This window comes from Mya arenaria, chromosome 12 (assembly GCF_026914265.1).
Source record: "Mya arenaria isolate MELC-2E11 chromosome 12, ASM2691426v1".
Classification (NCBI taxonomy): domain Eukaryota; kingdom Metazoa; phylum Mollusca; class Bivalvia; order Myida; family Myidae; genus Mya; species Mya arenaria.
The window spans coordinates 8,583,333-8,604,177 of NC_069133.1; the positions used below are offsets into that span (position 1 = coordinate 8,583,333).

Here is a 20,845-nt window from a genome sequence, read left to right on the forward strand (position 1 = left end):
TTGGATTTTTCGGTACAAGTCTTTCTTATAATAATATTAAATATACATAGGAAAAAATCGCACAAAATCAAAAACATTACGGAATATTCTAGTAACTTGCATTCTATTGGAATAAGAATAAAGCAGAACTGAACAGAACATACAAGTTAGCCTAGTGTGTTCTCGTATGGGCCTTTAACAGTCCATTAACCGAGTTCCGTGAAGCAGTCAAGGATTGCATGCCCTAGGTCTACGACGGACCAGTTTGAATGCAGGCATTTGTATCTCCCAGGGTTTTGGCAATCAAGGTGTCTTTATTCAACAGTTTTTACAAATGATTGTCTTCATCATAAGTTTAATTAGTTCGTACTGATTAATTCTAACGCTATCAAGTTTGATATCATCTGTGGGGACATGTATTGTTTTATTTTGACATTTGATATATTTAAGTGCGTCGTATTTTAGACCACAGCGATTATGGACAATATATTTTACCTTGACTTCTTAAGTTTTTAAGTCAGAAATGTGGACGAGAAACATACTTATAGGATGTACGTGAAGTTAGCGTTCTAGCGACGTGCAGTTAGCGGCCTAGCGGCGTGAAGTAGGCGGCCTAGCGGCTATTTTATTTTCTATTTCAAAGCTATTGTTCATGTGTTTTCTGGAAAACAATGTTAAATCAATGTTTTTTTATTCATACATTAACATAGCGGCCTTTAAATAACTAGGCCGCTAGGCCGTCAACTTCACGCCGCTAGGCCGCCAGGCCGCATACTTCACGCCGCTAGGCCGCTAACTTCACGCTGCTAGCCCACTAACTTCACGTACATACTTAAAGGATACAACTCAATGACGCAATGACCCTTTTTTAAGATATAACATTTTGAATGTTTTTGTTTTATAAATAAACGTTAACATAAATAAGTTTTATATGTCTCTTGGAAACAATAACACACGCGCTTATTTTCCTCATAATCAATTTGAAAACAACTTGAAAAACAGGCTCACTATATAGCTATAAGGACGTGACGCTGTCTAGTGTTACAATGTAAATACTTTAAATACATCGAATTGATAGCAACATCCTTAATAACCAGTTTAAGATGAGATGACCATAAAAAAGTCCTCATCTCAATCGCTCTAGTAGTAGTAGTAGAAGTAGTAGGAGTAGTTGTAGTAGTAGTAGTAGTAGTAGTAGCAGTAGCAGTAGCAGTAGCAGTAGTAGTAGTAGTAGTAGTAGTAGTAGTAGTAGTAGTAGTAGTAGAAGTCGTCGTCGTCGGAACATATTGAACAAGAAATCACATAACCAAGATCTAAATGACAACAAATTAATCAAAATTTTATTCGGGGACATTCGGTCACATTTCACATAGAATGTCTGTTATTGAACCATTGCAACTTGCGCTTTGTGAGAGAACTGATAACGGTTTATTAATTATGAATAACCATACTTGAGAATGCGGGATATATGAGAGAAAAATCGTTCGCCGACTGGCAAAGTTCTCGGTAATGTAGTCAGACTCCTGGGGATTAAACATTATTATCTGTATTGATTGAGGTAAATTTAACTTTTTCACAATACCAGAAAGACACCGGAATGTCACTTACTGTGCGTTTAAACCTGATTAACAACATGTACTACAATTCCGGTGCATCAATAACATTTAATTGTTTACATTGTCAGCGACTATATAGCGCCAAAAGAATTAAAGATGTTTCTTAAGCGAAAAGTGCAGAGGAAAAAGTGTGCGCCATTTAAAGATATTTAACACTTGGATAATTGCCCGGATATTTTTTGATGAAGCCATGAATGTCTCAGGCCACCGGGTTGTGACGAACGAGGAGCTCCTTGAGCGGTTGAACGGGGAGATGAGGCACGCGGTGGCTCCCGTTACCGTGTTTGTGGGGGTTGAGATACTACTGGGGTTTGTAGGAAACCTGGTTGTGTTGGGTGTATTCTTTTTCCGATATCATCACTGCAACTTCCGGTACTTCGTTCTGTGCCTGGCGGTCTTTGACTTTATCAGCACGCTGACCACGATGCCTGGGGAGATTCTCACGCAGCAGTACTGGTACAAGTACCCGTTTCCCATCGTCTGCAAGGTCAAGTCCTTCTTCAACGTGTTCACGGTATCCGGAGAAGCCCTATGTTTGTGTACCATCGCCGTCGAACGTTACCGGAAAGTGTGTGCGCCCTTCGGATGGCAGATCAAGCACAAGTATGCGCTCTTGTGGATTGTAGTGATATTCGTAGTCGCCTTTGTACTCGCTTTTCCGGTTTTCTTTCTCTGGGGTGCCACTTCTCACACTAAACAATACGGTGGACGGTATGTAACTGTTACACTATGCGAAAAAGATGCCCGGTTCTCAGAGTCTAATACGCCTATGGCGTACGTAACAACAGTAGAAGCAATTATTGCAGTGTGCTTAGTTATTATGATGTGTCTATATGTATTTGTTGCAAAGAAGCTCATCAAGCTTCGTAAGAAAGCCCAGTACCATTGTAAAAGTAGATCACATTCTGCATTGAACATGAACGAGGCTGGGATGGTCAACAATCTCATCTCTTTGAACAACGGCGATGTGCCGACTGTTTCTAATGTCAGAGCTCCGCAAATAACGCAAACAATTGACACATATGATGAAACTGACGGTGGTGAGTCAGAATTTTATGACGTTGAAAGTTGTCAACAAGACCGGGTAACTTCTTGGAATGGAATTGAACGTTCGTCACGGCGAAAACGTCGGGAAAAGGCTGAACGCGTACGGACGAAAACTGTCATCATGTTTATATTGACCATCGTGTTTATGTTCACCATCATTATGTACTTTACCTTGTTGACAATGATTACAAGGTCGGAAGACATCCTACGGACAATGACGGACAGTCAAAAGACGGTGTACTTTTTCTTTCTGAGACTTGTGTTTATAAATCACGTGATTAACCCTTTTGTGTACGGCTGTCTGGATCCGCAGTTTAAACGAATCTTAAAAAGTTGGTGTTGTAAATGAAAATGACATGTTGAATTTGTTTATAAACAAAAATGAGATAAACTACTTATATCTCGAAGAACTCAAATATAAGAAATATTGAAACTATTCCAAAGAGAGCACATAAGTCTACGTCTTGTGGTTGTGAATGTACTTTGTGCTTGATTATTAATGAAAAGTTATGTCGAATCATTGAATAAGAAATCATTACATACACATAGCAGAAACTATTTATGACCAATTCAAAAAGAAGAGGATGAAAGTGGTCGATGTCGCTGGCTCGATTTACTCTTTGGCTCGAGCTCGATGTAAAGGACGGATCCTAGTTTACTCTGTGTAAGCATTCCTGCTTGACTCGATATTTGCGAGACTTGAAGTATTGTGGCCGGTCTTTGGGATATCGTGCCTATGGGTTGACTGAAGTTATATAGGTAGGTGTCCATCTCACACCAAAGAGGTTGTTGAGTATCTACCACGCATACTTTACCACGGAAACGAACTAATGTGTGATTATATAAGCTTTCAACTTTCGTTACAATAGAGCTAAATGTGATAACTATAAAAAAAATCAGAACTCTTCTTACGAGTATGTAATATATGAAGAAAGCCGTTGAGGAATCAGTTAAATGCGTAGCTAAAGCGTAGGTTATCTAAAATGGATTTACAAAGACAGACCAAATATTTGAAAACTTCATCCATGGACCAAGTCCGTGATTCAGGTAAAAAAACATGGTAAACACTTTTATTGCTCATTCTGTTTTATAGAAATAAAAACAGACGAGGAACCGCCTTGTTGGCCTCCTTGTTGTTGTTGTTGATGTTGTTGTCGGAGACGGCGTTATCGGTTACTATAATAAAATCTTTTAATTACTTATTACAACAGAAAACGTTTGACATTTTTACTCAAATGCAAATTAGCGCCATTGTAAACAATTTAGTTCATTTTTCAAATAACTCAATCAGGGCCATGTATTAAGTGCACTGTATTTCGTTGATAAGGCTACTGCGGGACTTAACTGATTCAGTGTCTTCCAATTCGAGATGGCTCGTTAATAAAATGCCAAGGAAATAGGAATTTTAACGGTAAGCTGTGCCTAATACGATGTTAATGTATGAACTAAAATAACTTTTATTACAAAAACAAATTATAAACTAGTTTGTCTTGTTTATTTTATTGTTGTTAAAGTTGTTTATTTCTTTGCCTATTTTATCTTAAATCTTTTATATCCGTAAAGAAAAAAGCACCGAGCGAATGAACATTAAAGGCCCACAATATAGGCTGATTCAAAATAATGTAAATAAAAAATGCATTTATTGTGTTGACTCATTTGATAAAAAAACACCCACACAAAAATGCATATGAGTTATGTAAAGATAAAAACATAAACTTTTATCAAAACAAATAACAAAAAAAACCGGAGACGATTGTAATATGATCTGTAGCGCACAAGCCGAATGGGTACAACCAGAAGGCGATGGTAAATGATCTCAACACCAACCCTTTTTCTGACAAATATAGTTTAGATTTCCTTTTTCCCGTTGATAAACTAATTGGCCGTCCAAGGTGCAAAGTCGTCACGACGGTGAAGGACCAGGGCATATACTGTTTATTTAGTTTGGGGTTCAATATTTAGCAAGCATAATACATGCATGTATGAAAGGTCTTAGAGTAAGGGTATTTTATAGTTAAATAATGGATTATAAATGAAACTGATCTCACTTGAAAAGGTATATTGTTCCAGTACATTGGATTACAGAAGGACTGAAGCCCTGAAATTTTTCAGACAAAATATCTACAAAATTAAAATTGCAAATGTGGTTTAATTCCAACTGAAAGTCGTTACTATGCATAGTTTCCTTGATTCCTTTAGCGATTCACAAGATATGTCGATGACATGGTTTGAAAGCCAACTGCATGTTCTGGTATTTGAAATATGACCATGACCTTGACAATAACATACCACTTACATACGTGCACCGCCTACAAGATGACCATCTTTTATACATGTTAGAGACCCAACAGCCACTATTTAAGGAAGAACACATAGCAATAATTATCTTCGCTTGAAATCAGTGTTTTAAAGTTTATTGCAACACAGGTATTTTTGAAGTGATTAGTTTTGGTGGTTTTGATATGAACACCTCGCGCGCAAGCTCATGTTTTGACGATTTTGTAAAAATGATGTATACTTGCAATGAAGTCCAAAAAAAGAAAAGAAAAAACAAAAAAAACAAATTTACAATGTAGGTCATCCAAATGAGAACATCGTTATTTTAGTATGTGCCTATTTTTTTTGTTTCCTTGATAACACGTATAAGCCTATGTAAATACAACTATATGTTTAAGATAAAATGGCAAAACATTACTCAAACTATCACGGAAATTCTAATAATAATAATAACAACTTTATTTAACGAAGGTTACATAATAAGTGTACAATCATTGCAGACATACTTCTTATTTCCAGCATGGCCTTCACACAAAAAGTATTACAAAAACACATGTACTAAGTTACATATTAAGCAACATACAAAACATGCAATCACACTATCACTATCATACATTTCTTCGACAAACACAACTCAGTTTAATATGATGATTATAAATTACAATAATTTCATACTGTAAATAATGTAGATATATTCAGTAAAACCACATTCAATCAATATATTTACATATTTGGTAGTATCCATTACATATTATTCTAAAGCCCCATTGTCATCCTTATTGATATTATGATTGAATTTCAGTAGTAACAAGTTAGATTTTGACCTCAATTTCACGAGGACAGCCCTGAATTCCCCCCGAGATTATTATTGATTATTTATTTATTACCTTATAGTTGAATTACGAATGCTGGTGTTAACCCAACGTGGTGAATAAGAATATCAACGACGTGTGTGTATGACTAAAGCCGTGGCCACACCAACATTGCGATCGGATGCGATCTCTTAACGACAAACTAAATGACATACGGAAAGATGCTTCAGAGGTCTCTGAATGCATTATATTAAGTTTTAATCGGACTTGTCACCAGCCGTTCATTAGCAACAAGTCAATGATCAGTCTTAACAAGTTTCAAACCTTTCGCCGTATCTGAGGTAAACAGCTGTATATATTTGCAGATCAATAACTATCAAGTTGCAAAACCCATCCCTGATTGAGCGACGATCATACCCGTATTCAAAAGATGGGCTGTGGTTGCCACGGTGTCAGTGATCGCGAGTATATCGCAAATTAGATAAGTATCAAAGAGGTAGCATCGCGGGATATTCCTCACGATTGGTCAGAAATCTAGAATTATAGTCTTCAATTGCGTAGAGCAAATCGCAATAAGTGGTGCTTGTTCATGTCAATTTGTATTGAACCGTCAAGAAATGAAAGTCACGATCACGATTTGTCAAGATTCACCAAGATGATGAAAATCTCTGGCACTCGCGGATGAAATCGTGTAAGTGAGAAAAAGGCTTTAAGTAATATGAAATGAAAAATATCAGTTTACCATATTTAATACTTTACGTTGTATGTCCAATACCATTGATTGCGACGACACACAAGAAGCAACAACTGTAGTGTGTTCAAGAAATAATAGTTGTATAGACGGATTATACACCCCTTGTAAGTGAGTTTATACAAAAGAATCATGTCGTGTTTCGAGATTAGCAAGCGGGAATGCAACGTTAGTTTGGACATAATTAATTTTTGTGGTAACGGAAAAAATGTCAAAAAACATCAGACTTTCTCTTAGGAGATAACGCTCCCATAGATTACAATATTGTAGTCGTTTATTTAATAGCTGAATATGCACAAATATTAAATGATTGGTGAGTGCTAGAATATTTACTTTGATCTTCTATCGTCTCATAAGGTAAACCATGTTTTCTGCACTTTTTTTTGAAATTAAACTCGGTAGCATTCATTAGAATAATTGTTTTCGAAATGTATTCATCGTTTCTGGTATATTTAAATAATTGTATTAATTTTGGGTTTAGGAGTACGAGTGCATCTTTTAACCATATAGAGATTATAACTCCACTAGAATAAGAATAAGAGGTGATTACTCCTGACTTTGGAGCAGAAACAAATAATTGAAAACAGAAATTAAATTTAAGATAGGTACAAACAATGCTATAAACAAATTTATCAAGGAAAAGACAGACATTAAAATTTAAACAGAATATTGACATGTATATAGTGCATGTGGGTTAATTGAAATATAGAACAGTTTTGAAATAGAAAAAACAATTGAAATATAATAAAAATATGCATTTCTATGGTTACTGGTCAGTTATATTGCGCACTTGTCAGTTATATTTTACTGGTTAGTTATATTGCGAACTGATCAGATAAATTGCGCACTGGTCAGTTATATTGCACTGGCCAGTTATATTGCACTGGTCAGTTATATTGCACTGGTCAGTTACATTGCACTGGCCAATTATATACTACTGGTCACTTATATTGCGAACTGATCAGATATATTGCGCACTGGTCAGTTATATTGCAGAAGTCAGTTATATTGCGCACTGGTCAGTTATATTGCAGTAGTCAGTTATATTGCGAACTGATCAGTTATATTGCAGTAGTCAGTTATATTGCGAACTGATCAGATATATTGCGCACTGGTCAGTTATATTGCAGTAGTCAGTTATATTGCGAACTGATCAGTTATATTGCAGTAGTCAGTTATATTGCGAACTGATCAGTTATATTGCAGTAGTAAGTTATATTGCGAACTGATCAGATATATTGCGCACTGGTCAGTTCTATTGCAGTAGTCAGTTATATTGCGAACTGATCAGATATATTGCGCACTGGTCAGTTATATTGCAGTAGTCAGCTATATTGCGAACTGATCAGTTATATTGCAGTAGTCAGTTATATTGCGAACTGATCAGTTATATTGCAGTAGTCAGTTATATTGTGAACTGATCAGATATATTGCGCACTGGTCAGTTATATTGCAGTAGTCAGCTATATTGCGAACTGATCAGTTATATTGCGAACTGGTTAGTTATATTGCACTGGCCAGTTATATTGTACTGGTCAGTTATATTGCGAACTGATCAGATATATTGCGCACTGGTCAGTTTTATTGCACTGGTCAGTTATATTGCACTGGCCAATTATATTGCACTAGTCACTTATATTGCGCTGGTCAGTCATATTGCACTGGTCAGTTATATTGAGCACTGGTCACTGGCCGGTTATATAGCACTAGTCAGATATATTGCGCCGGTCAGTTATATTGCAGTAGTCAGTTATATTGCGAACTGATCAGTTATATTGCACTGGCCAGTTATATTGTACTGGTCAGTTATATTGCAGTAGTCAGTTATATTGCGAACTGATCAGTTATATTGCGAACTGGTTTGTTATATTGCACTGGCCAGTTATATTGTACTGGTCAGTTATATTGCGAACTAATCAGATATATTGCGCACTGGTCAGTTTGATTGCACTGGTCAATCATATTGCACTGGCCAATCATATTGCACTAGTCATTTATATTGCGCTGGTCAGTTATATTGAGCACTGGTCACTGGCCGGTTATATAGCACTAGTCAGATATATTGCACCGGTCAGTTACAATGAACATTGGTCAGTTATATTGCGTACTGGTCAGTTATATTGAAAACATGTTCTGATAAAAAAATGTTTCTATTGAATTCTGATGTTGGCGGGCTGGCAAGACTGGTAGAGAGAAAGACATCGGATTGTGACGTTGAAGGTTTTAGTGTTCATGTATTGGCTAAATATTGTCTTGTTGACGCGTGTTTTCTAAATATGGCGACCGAATGCCACACAATTATTATTTGTATCATTTCAACCACTCCTGTGTAAATTATGAATTGTGCAGAAAACAACTGCCGTTGGCAAAATACAACACGCACTAGGTTAATTCACACTTTCCTTACTTTCATTAGTAGGCATTTTTTCATGTCTCCTAATATTTGTTTGAACTGAGGGTCGAGACAACCGTACACGAAAGGGTTGATAACATGGTTTATGAACACCAGTCTGAAGAAGAAGAAATACACAGCCTTCTCATAGTCATTTAAACTCTTTAAGATATCAGCTGATGCTAATAATGTCATATACAAAATTGTTGTGACAATAAATATGATTGTCAGAACGAACATGATGTACGTTTTCCGGCGAACGCGGCTCGCTATATCTCGACGTTGACGTCGTATCCGTTTTTTGGGACGTACTTCCGACGTCCCACCATCGCATGAAGTATGGGCGTCCATGACACGACAATCATCGACGTCAACCGGCTCACTTTCGTCATCCAGGGACCTCGTTACCGTTGTGCTTAAATCAATCGTAGCCATTTCGATTCCGGTCGGTACGTTTGAATTAGAAACGCTACCTCCATCGCTTATCTTGAGCTTTTGTTTTGATTTTGTCTGTGATGCTAGCGACTTGCTAACTTTAGACGCGCCTAGATTTTGGCGCCTTCGCGTCCATGGACGACCTAAGATGAGTGTCTTTGCTACCAGTATATAAAGAACGAGCAGGATCAACAGGCATATCCCAATTATAATATTCACTGATGCCGCGTATAGAAATGGCTGTTTACTGTTTACATAGTGAGAATCCTTACCACACACGGTGACAGTAACGTTTCTTCCATTGTATATTCTTACATGCTGGTGAGTTCCCCAGAGAAACGAGACCGGGAGAGAAAGGGCGAACGCCGCGCCGTAGGTGACGCCGCACATGATAAGAGCCTGGCGAGGCTTGATCTGCCATCCTAATGGCGCACATACCTTCCGGTAGCGATCTACGGCGATTGTACACAGACAAAGTGCCTCCCCTGACACTGTGAACACGTTAAAGAATGACTTGACCTTACAGACGATGGGAAATGGGTACTTATACCAGTGCTGCTGCGTGAATATCTGCCCAGGCATTGTGGTCAGTGTGCTGATAAAGTCCAGGAAAGCCAAGCACAACACAAAGTAGCGGAAGTTACAGTCATGGTATCGTTTTATGAACACGTACAGTACAAATAAATTGCCAAAAAATCCTAGAAATGCTTCAATTCCAATAAAAACTGACACAGGTGTGACAACCCTTTTTATTTCATCATTCAGTTGGTCCAATAATTCACTCCCCATCGCTTTAGATAGTCCAGTGCCCTTGTCAGCGCTAGTGAAGACATTAACAATATGTCCAAAACTATCAGTTTGATTATCAACCATTTAATGTTATTTTTGTTAAAACAGTGCGAAACAACATGAAAAATGTAAAATGGCTTTTAATGAAATGAATCAATCACATAGAAATTCACAACTTTAACATTCATCGTTTGAATGATTCACTGTCTAGTACTTAATCGTAGTTATTTATCTCGCTTTGAATTTAATTTCCTATTTTCTTCCGTATTTGATCTTATCAGAGGTTTATACACTAAATAGATTCGATAGATAATACTTTCAGCGCTTTAGACAAGGATATCAATTAATTATACCCAAACATGCTTACATAAATATGTTTGATGTAAACATCTCCGAGGTATTATTTTCATTTTACAAAACACCTTTATCCTTTTCTGGTCAAGCCACTGTACACTGCCTTTTGAATGTAGCATCTGTCATGACCAGCTGTGTGATTGATATCTTTGGCATTTGGCATTTTTTCTGGTACTGTTGCTAACCTAACGATTCCGAAGCTGAAAAACGTTGTGGTATGAAACATACACATTATTTACTGACATATACATGTCATATGAATGTATAAGCCATTGTATTTGTATTCTGTACACATGGGCTTATGCCTATACTGTATATGTTTTTCCACAATAAGCAATAAACAATATATTAATAGAAAATGATATATAAATAGTTAAATACAATACTGTTATCATCAATTGCGCAACATACCCTTGAGGATCAACTGACATAAAAAAGGGTTTGCTATTTTTGAAAAGATAGAGCACATTCGCATCTTCAGTTCCAATCCAAACATAAGATCACGTACTACAAATAATTAAAGCTTAAAATGTCTTCCGCACAAAATTCCGTCCAATAAATATAACAGTATTTAAAATGATTAAAGTGTACAAAGGTAGGCCGTTCTTACCTAAATATGATGCCTAGCAAACCAATATTGTCGTGCATACACGATAACTTGACCTACATAAAAACAAATCTGATTTTGCTAGCTGTGTGAAGTTAGCTAAACATACGACATTGGACATTGGACATTCAAAATCGAATGTTGTGCTGGCACGACATTGGACATTGGACATTCAAAATCGAATGTTGTGCTGGCACGACATTGGACATTGGACATTCAAAAGTGAAAGTCGTGCTAGCACGACATTGGACATTGGACATTCAAAATCGAATGTTGTGCTGGCACGACATTGGACATTGGACATTCAAAAGTGAAAGTCTTGCTAGCACGACATTGGACATTCAAATTCGAATGTTGTGCTGGCACGACATTGGACATTGGACATTCAAAATCGAAATAGCACGACATTGGACATTCAAAATAATATGTCGTGCTGGCTAGTTGTCTTGGTAATAAATATAAATTTTGGACCCATGATAGACAGAGACTTCGAATGGTCCTTTAAGATAGATTTGAGCAGTTCACGCGTCCATTAGCTGAATAAAATGTGGCCAGTATTGTAGTCGAATTGAACTGCTTGTTTTATATTTGAACATTTATTGAGTGCGACATTTATAAAATGTTGCAGATGTTAGCCCCAATAAATTGAAATCCAAATTGTACATATAGTCATTGTATACATAAAGGCAGTAGATATATCACTAAATAATGATCCTTTACAATTGTAATTGTATAACCTCAATATGAATTATTGTTTGGTGGGACGCAATTTTGCAATCGATTGTGTTTTCTTTTACTCATAAATTGTGTTTATTGCTTTAATTGTTGATATACAACATACGCCTTATTTCAATCTGGATATTTTTAATCCATCAAAGGTGGACACCCTGCTGAGAGCCGGAATATGTTCAGTAAAGGTGTTATATTTGTATTGCTCAATATAATCCGCAGAAACAATAGCGCTTTAACTAGCTCTTTCATTTCACATTTTATTACTTTTATAATCATCAAAGACTTTTGTTTAAAAAATAACTTGCATACTTTTGGTGACCAATCAAAAAACCTGATATTAAAAAGGAATCGGCCATTTTGTGAACAGATCTAAGTAAACCTCAGAGAATGAATGAGTGTCCAGCGGATGATTTCAAACCGTTATTAAGGTCCAATGTCCAATGTCGTGCTAGCACGACTTTCACTTTTGAATGTCCAATGTCCAATGTCGTGCCAGCACAATATTCGATTTTGAATCTCCAATGTCCAATGTCGTGCCAGCACGACATTCGATTTTGAATGTCCAATGTCCAATGTCGTGCTAGCACGACATTCGATTTTGAATGTCCAATGTCGTGCCAGCACAACATTCGATTTTGAATGTCCAATGTCCAATGTCGTGCTAGCACGACTTTCACCTTTGAATGTCCAATGTCCAATGTCGTGCCCGCACAACATTCGATTTTGAATGTCCAATGTCCAATGTCGTGCTAGCACGACTTTCACTTTTGAATGTCCAATGTCCAATGTCGTGCCAGCACAACATTCGGTTATGAATGTCCAATGTCCAATGTCGTGCCGGCACGACAATCGTTTTTGAATGTCCAATGTCCAATGTCGTGCCAGCACAACATTCGATTTTGAATGTCCAATGTCCAATGTCGTGCTAGCACGACTTTCACTTTTGAATGTCCAATGTCGTGCCAGCACAACATTCGATTTTGAATGTCCAATGTCCAATGTCGTGCTAGCACGACTTTCACTTTTGAATGTCCAATGTCCAATGTCGTGCCAGCACAACATTCGATTTTGAATGTCCAATGTCCAATGTCGTGCTAGCACGACTTTCACTTTTGAATGTCCAATGTCCAATGTCGGGCCAGCACAACATTCGATTTTGAATGTCCAATGCCCAATGTCGTGTTAGCACGACTTTCACTTTTGAATGTCCAATGTCCAATGTCGTGCTAGCACGACTTTCACTTTTGAATGTCCAATGTCCAATGTCGTGCCAGCACAACATTCGATTTTGAATGTCCAATGTCCAATGTCGTGCTAGCACGACTTTCACTTTTGAATGTCCAATGTTCAATGTCGTATGTTTAGCTAACTTCACACAGCTGATTTTGCTTATACCTGGTATAAATCAGTTTTAAGGTTAACAGTAACGGACAATCCCAAATATTTGATCTGTTTACTCATTTAATTTTATTCGACATGGCCTGTAGTCGAAGTATTTAAGCGGCTTGGCGGCCTAGCGGTACAAAGATGGTAGCCTGTTAGTTAGTTGCCTAGCAGCCTAGTGGCGATACTTAGGGGCGTATGGGAAGGGGCTAGCAGCCAGCTTGTATTACATATTTTTCCTGAATTTCTGATATATATTTTTGAAATATTGATTGCGATGTATTGATATATTAACTAAAATAGAATTTATAATTAGTTTTATTGACTAACTCAAACGTCTATATTGATTTATTAATTGTTAATAATTAATTTATTGAAAGACCATATCATAAGTAGTATACTATAAATTGAACTATTGGATACAAAGAAAGGCGTTCAATTACTTCCTAGAGAAATCTTTCATCGAAATGATCATATGAAGTGTTTTTAAAACAATTATAAGCAATTAAACTAATGGGTACGTTATCATCTTTATAGATAAGGTAAATCTGGCACGCAGTGCTTATACCATTTATTTTCATAGTGTTTTTTCGAACCATTTCAACCAGATTCTTTTTATGATTTGTGACACTTCATTTCATTGTTGGTCCGTCATGTAAAGGCAACCTAAATACAATGCTTTGTTATGGAAATAAAGGATATAGATGTTAATGAACCATATCTTCACGAATTACAAAATAGAGTTGACATTTATTTGAAGATCGGACGACATTCGGCGGACAATGACAGCCGTTTGCCACTTCTTTCTAAGACTTGTATTTATAAACCATGTAATTAATCCTGTTGTATATAACTGTCTTGGTCCACAGTTTAAGGGCAGGCCACAATGCAAAAGTCGTTTGAAGGACCAAAATTTAAATCTTATATCCGTTGCAACATATGAAGCTGTAATTTGGAGATTTCCAATCAAAAAGCATTTACCTTTTCCCGGAAATGTCTTTATACAAATGAATATGTTTATGAACCAAACTTTTCGGCAATATCCAATCAACAAATCCCTCAGGCTTTGTGAAGATTGCAGCTTTTTAAAAAGCCCAAGATATTTGTTTTTTTGAAACCAGGAAATAAATTTCATCCACTAGTTTTTTTTAGAATATTCGACGCCATTCAATGTCATTTATCTTAAAGGTAATGGACACGTACAATTGTGCGTAACTTAACCAATCATACTCTAGATTTTGTTTAATTTTAATATGCATGAAAGTATAAATATTATTTATATCCTGCTAATAAACTCATTGAAGTTCAATCCCTTATCAACTGTGCCTTCGAATTTGTTGAATCAATAGCAGAGAAAAACCGATAGACCGAGGTGCTAACCCTACTATAATAATTATATTCGAATACAAAAATACACTGGATTTATAGCTTGCACGTCGCACAATACACGACACAAGGGAGAGAACTGTAATGAGTTTAACTAGTACTGAATACTCCCCCTTTTCAATTATTATCAAATAGGCAATGTAGCAACTTGTTTACTCTCGCATTTGCAGCGGATCACCTAGCTATCTATATAATTCTGCAGCTAAGGGAGTTATGTTATAAAATAAAAAAGGTATATACTATCCGTGGACTGAATTTCACACTAGTTAAGATATATATTTCCCGTACAGCACTGAAACCTCTGGACCATCTTCCACGACAAACTATCTACCAATTCAAAAAAGGAAATGTGGATTGAAACCTACTGATGGCTGAAATATATAATAGTCTCCTTGATTCATGTAGCGGTCCACAAGATGCGGTGATGTGACGGTACGGAAGCTATTTACATGAACTGGTATTTGACTTCAAAATGTGACCATAACCTTGAAGTCCCAGCCAGAAAGTGCACTGCATAAATGATAACTTTCCATTGGACTGTTCAGAGACCAGCCCCTCATACGATCTAGGTCAGCAATATTTGACATGAGCTTAAACCAATACGACCAATGCTATGTTTACATTAAGTATGTGATTAGTTTTGGTGGTTATGGCAGATAAAACCTCGGGCATGTAAATTTCATCTGCTCTTTTTGGAGAGTTTGTGATACTGATAGTACAATTAAGTACAAAGCAAGTAAAACAAATGTGCAATGTAGATCATTTACATGATAAAACCGTCATTTCAATATGTGCTTACTTTTTTGTCCCTTATATGATATCATTTAGTTTATGAATACGCTTGGGTGCCGAGGATGGTAATATAGATAACATGGCTAAACGTTACTCAAGCTATCAACACAATTGATCCGCAGCAGAAATAAAATAGTTGTTTTTGGACTTTTTTAAAGTCCATTATATAGTCCTTACTAATATTCGTATTTGATTTAATTATAGTAACCAGTTAGGCCTTGCTCTCACTGTCACGATGTCAGTCTTGATTTCCTCCGGACTTATAGTCGAGTCGTCCATCATAATAACTCGTGCTCCAATGGTCCAAGTTCAAAATTTGATTGGCACAAATGCTAACGATTTATAACCCTACGCTTAAAGAACGTATACTAGAAACTATTCCAAGACGGGGATACGAACAATAGCCAGAAGTGTATCATTAGGGCAGATTCCTCACGATCGCCCCCAGCCATGTCTATTCGTCCTAAATCGTCATTAAATAAACTCACGGCCAACCACAATTACCAACCGTTTGTAAATAAGTATATCCGATGATCATTAGATAATGCCCAAATGAGCAACACCGATACCCGTTAAACTATGCCCAAATGAATTCCGCCGATGCCCGTTAAACTATGCCCAAATAAATTACGCCGATGCCCGTTAAATTATGCCCAAATGCGTTACGCCGCTAGACTACATGTATGCCCGATCGAATAGCGCCGATGCCGGTAAGACTATGCCCGATTGAGTATTAACGCCGATACTAGCACGATTTGTCAACATTCACCACCTCGTCTTCTTTCTTAAATGAAGAAACGAACCAAACTCGTGTCATTATAAATTTATTATTATCAGTTTTTATTCACATCGATTGCTTAGTGTATCAATGTAAAACATATATTGTCATGTTTATTCAAAACAAGTAGTCGAAGTACCAAATAATTGTTACCAGATCGTTTTGCTGAGATAAACAGAAATGGAATTACAGCACATGAGATAAATAATGCTCGCAGATAAATATCAACTATAAGTAATGTCGGTGTTCAGCGCAAAATGCCTCTATATCGGTCAGGATAAAGTCGAGAGCTTCTAAATAACTCACTTTATACAACCAATTGATGACTTATTGGAAATTTGGCGATGTGACTTGATGGACATTTGGGTGTTTTATTCTGCTTTAAAGATATTTAGTTTTAAGAGCTTCCCTTGGTGAAGTCCCGAAACTGAACATTCAAATTATTAAAACGAATAGAAATGTAGTAGTTTCAATGTTATTGACACCACCGTTTTAACAAAGGTAAACTATTGTCTGCATGAACAAACTGAGTATCAGGAGACAGAGGTTATATAAAAAACATATACATAGGAAAAATGATAATAAATGACCTTACAAATCATGACGAAATGAACTTGTAATAGGAATAGTGCACTACATTTGTATTATATCTACTGTCATGATAACATAATCAAGGTATATAAATCAATCAGACAATTTGAATGAATAAAACAGTCATCAAAGCATTATTTAATCGAAAAGTGCAAGATTTGAATATGAAATTCGATGAACTAAAACAGGATTCTCCTAGAGTAATACAGCACTTTGACAGCACGCTTAACATTTCGTTGAAAGTCTCATTGTCAGTGCACTGTCACACTAGTTGTTATCTACTCGCCATACAAAAAATATCACGCACGCAGTATAATCACCGTTTCCTTACTATTTTAAATACCCTGTTTTTAACATCTCCTAATATTTGTTTAAACTGAGGGTCAAGAAAGCCGTATACGAAAGGGTTGATAACATGGTTTATGAACACTAGTCTTAAAAAGAAGAAATACACGGCCTTCTCATAGTCATTCAAACGTTTTAAGATACTTCCTGATATAAACGCTAATAATGTCATATAAAGAATTGACGTGATAATAAATATGATTGTCAGAACAAACATGATGTACGTTTTCCGGCGAACGCGGTTTGCTATTTCCCGACGTCGACGACGCACCTGTTGTTTGTGACATTCTTCCGACGTCCCAGCGTCACACGTTGTTTCGGCGTCCGAAAAACAAACATCATTGACGTCAACTGGTTCACTCTCGTCATCGATAGACCTCATTTCCGCTGTACTTATCTCTTTCATTGCTATTCTATTCTTAGTCGTAACGTCGGAAATGGTTACAACATGTCCATCGCTAGTCTCGGTATTTTGTTTTGATTTTGTCTGTTGGGCTGGCGACTTGCAAACCATAGGCGCTCCGGAGTTTTGGCGCGTTTGAGCCAACGGGCGACCTAAGATGAGTTTCTTTGCTACCAGTATATAAAGAACGAGCATGATCACCAAGCATATACCAATTATGACTTCCACTGATGTCACGTAAGCGAACGGCTGACTGCTGTCTACATAATGAGCATCCTTTTCACAGATCGTTACGGAAACGTTTCTACCATTGTATATCCTGATATCCTGGTGTATTCCCCAGAGAAACGAGACCGGAAGTGAAAGGGCGAACGCCGCGCCATTTATGACGCCGCACATAATAAGCGCTTGGCGAGGCCTAATCTGCCATCCAAATGGAGCACACACTTTCCGGTAGCGATCTACGGCGATGGTACACAGACATAAGGCCTCCCCTGACACCGTGAACACATTGAAGAAGGACTTGACCTTGCAGATGACGGGGAACGGGTACTTGTACCAGTACTGCTGCGTGAGAATTTCCCCAGGCATTGTGGTCAGCGTGCTGACAAAGTCAAAGACCGCCAGGCACAGCACGAAGTAGCGGAAGTTACAGTCATGGTAACGTTTTATGAACACGTACAGTACAAATAAATTGCCAAAGAACCCCAGAAATGCTTCAATTCCAACAAAAACCGACACAGGTGTGACAGCCCTTTTAATTTCGTCATTCAGTTTGTCCAATATTTCACTGTCCGTCACATTAGATAGTCCAATCACATCTTTTGAGTGGCCATTAACTGTATGTCTAAAACTTATTGTACTTGTTGGCAGAAGGCTATCATCCATCTTTAGTTATTTAATAAAAATTCGCACCACAACGATGTCAATCAAAACGTAGTTTTTAATACATTTAATCAATCACATCTTATTTTTTTTATACATCCTTTGAGTAATGCTATCTCTCGTGCCTACTCGTCGTAAATCTTGCTTTAAATATAATCTCGAGTCAGGTTCCCAACCTCTCTCGTATTTTCGTCTTGATCCGGGTGTCAAGATGTTCTATATCGATGCAATAGATAACAATTTCTGCGTTTGCAAGTGCTTAAGACAAGGATTTCACTAAAACATACACAAACACGCTTACGCAAATTGATTTGAAATTGACGACTCCGAGATAATGAGAAATAGATTAACTTTTCTTTTGACAACCCTGGCTATATTACAGTTCAATGCCCTTTAACGCAACATGGTGATTTATTTGTCATTTGCTGGTACATGGACCTCGAGGATTTCAGAGGTGGCAAACCTTGTGGTATGAAACTTAACATGTGAATACAAAATCACATATAGATACACTGCAAGTATCATCAAATGGACAACTTAACCATGTGGCTTTGTTTTGACTATAACAAGATAATGCGAGGACAACTAGATCGTCTGTCAAAACATGCAAGTACTCCCGTTAAAAATAATCGTTCATAAATCGGGCAATATACCGTTCATTCAATATATTAGCATTTAAAATGATAACAAGTGTTTAGAGCAGAAGAATACTTCCCCATATCGTTCGTATTACAAATGGTGAGCAAACACAAGAATTTGGCCTACATAAACACAACTTTGATTATGACATCCTGGTTTCTAACGTAGCAGCTGGTATGTAGGCCAAATGCGATAAAATGGATAACCAGGCCAAATATTGAAAACAGATTATTATTGACATTCAATAGGTCGATAAACTAGTGTTTTTATGTAAGTTCGAACGTTACACAAACGAACGTTTAGATACAAATATTTCTACTGCATGTTATGTTTAATGTTAAATTGTCAGCTTTCGGCGGCGTGAAATTGGTGGTCTTACGGAGTGAAGTGTACTTTAGCAATAATATTCACTGTTTTATTAAAAACCAGTAGCAAAATTATGATTTTATGCCAATTAAATTGTTTATACTGCACAAAACGCATGTGTTTTCATTTAATACGTAGCTAAATTCAGTTGTTACCATTAATTAATATTATAATTTCTCCGAAATATTTAATTCCTTTTTAGGGATATGTAACATTGTATTTTATTGATTGTTCAGCATATTTAGGCAAACAAATTACGATGATGTGTTATGAAGTTTAAGGAAATAGATGTTATTGAACGAAATATTCACGAGTTACCAAACAGTCTGTTATTTACCTTGTCGACATTGATTCCAAGGTAGGAAGAATCCTGCGGTGAAAAATGGGTGTATTTCATCTTTTTAAGCCTTGTGTCGAAAAAGCGTGAATAACAACCTTGTTTTGTACGGCTGTTTTAGATCCGCACTTTAAACGGGCTACATTTAAAGTATTTCGTGCAATGTATTTCGTTTACTAGGCTACAGCGGGCCTTAATCGGTTCATATATCTGGCCACGTCTCTCATGGAACAAGGAGTTTAATTTGAAATACATTAACTAAAACATTATTCTGACCGAACTATTTAAAGTGTTTACCGTTTGATCAATTCAACAAAAATAGCGGGAGCTTTTGCATGCGCATACAGTTTAATTATAAATCTCAACTCAGTTAATTCAGTGCCATTTGATGCCATTTATTTTGTTTGAAATGGAAACCAAAAACGCACGTAATTTAATTGTGTTCGAGTTTATATGCATACATGTATAAAATTAGTATTATTCAAATCATGTGATACAACCCATTCAAGTTCAAAACTTATTTATCCAATTGTGCGTTCGATTTTGTGGAAGCAATGGCAGTGAAGAAGATATAGACCGAAGTGCTGTATTAGAAGCTATTGCCCAAAATTTATTTCTGTTATCAAAAGTATAATTAATGCCTTTATTGATAAATTCCTTCTTTCACTTTTAATCCTCCTTGATTTTTAAAACAAATGTTTGCGCATTAATATCGTGATAAATTTCAAGAGGTCGTATCGTATAGTTCTCACTGACCTTTTTTTCTTGTTTATCATAGTACATATATATTTTTTTTTCATACCGGACGTGTGAAAAGTGCCTTACACCCGTGTATAATGAGTCACGCGCAACAACACGCCACTTCTTGTTTAATTTATTGTTTGGTTATGAAAAATAAATTATACCATTTTAATAAAGCACACACAAATATATAAGTATGCAAGACTTATAATTAGAATTGAAAAAGAATAATCGTAAAAAGGCGATTTTTAGAGGAACGATTTGATGGCTATAGTGATTTGAAATTACTGCGCCTTTTAACGTCAGTAATCAACGTCGCATGCGCTTTTAGTGAAATATACAGAAGTGCGTTTTCTACGATAAATTTTCCAAAAAAATATTTTAGATATGCAAGAAGAGCCTTAAAGG

The 20,845-nt window shown here is 36.7% G+C and overlaps 3 protein-coding genes across 3 annotated transcripts; 1 reads left to right on the forward strand and 2 right to left on the reverse strand.

Moving 5' to 3' along the window:
* The first annotated feature begins 1,642 nt into the window (after positions 1–1,642).
* On the forward strand, positions 1,643–3,975 carry LOC128212437 (5-hydroxytryptamine receptor 1-like). The gene has a single exon (XM_052917899.1). It carries the CDS (start codon positions 1,786–1,788, stop codon positions 2,989–2,991), a length of 1,206 nt encoding a protein of 401 aa, XP_052773859.1. The 5' UTR covers positions 1,643–1,785; the 3' UTR covers positions 2,992–3,975.
* Positions 3,976–8,874: 4,899 nt separating this feature from the next.
* Positions 8,875–10,098, reverse strand: LOC128211747 (orexin receptor type 2-like). Its single transcript, XM_052916780.1, has one exon. The coding sequence runs from the start codon at positions 10,096–10,098 to the stop codon at positions 8,875–8,877; it is 1,224 nt and encodes a 407-aa protein (XP_052772740.1).
* A 6,939-nt stretch (positions 10,099–17,037) lies between these two features.
* On the reverse strand, positions 17,038–18,357 carry LOC128211749 (mu-type opioid receptor-like). Its single transcript, XM_052916782.1, has one exon. The coding sequence runs from the start codon at positions 18,355–18,357 to the stop codon at positions 17,038–17,040; it is 1,320 nt and encodes a 439-aa protein (XP_052772742.1).
* Positions 18,358–20,845: the final 2,488 nt, after the last annotated feature.

Bases quoted from the DNA above. Each gene is read 5' to 3' on its own strand.
- LOC128211747 (XM_052916780.1), bottom strand. From the start codon at position 10,098: ATGGGGAGTGAATTATTGGACCAACTGAATGATGAAATAAAAAGGGTT.
- LOC128211749 (XM_052916782.1), bottom strand. From the start codon at position 18,357: ATGGATGATAGCCTTCTGCCAACAAGTACAATAAGTTTTAGACATACA.
- LOC128212437 (XM_052917899.1), top strand. From the start codon at position 1,786: ATGAATGTCTCAGGCCACCGGGTTGTGACGAACGAGGAGCTCCTTGAG.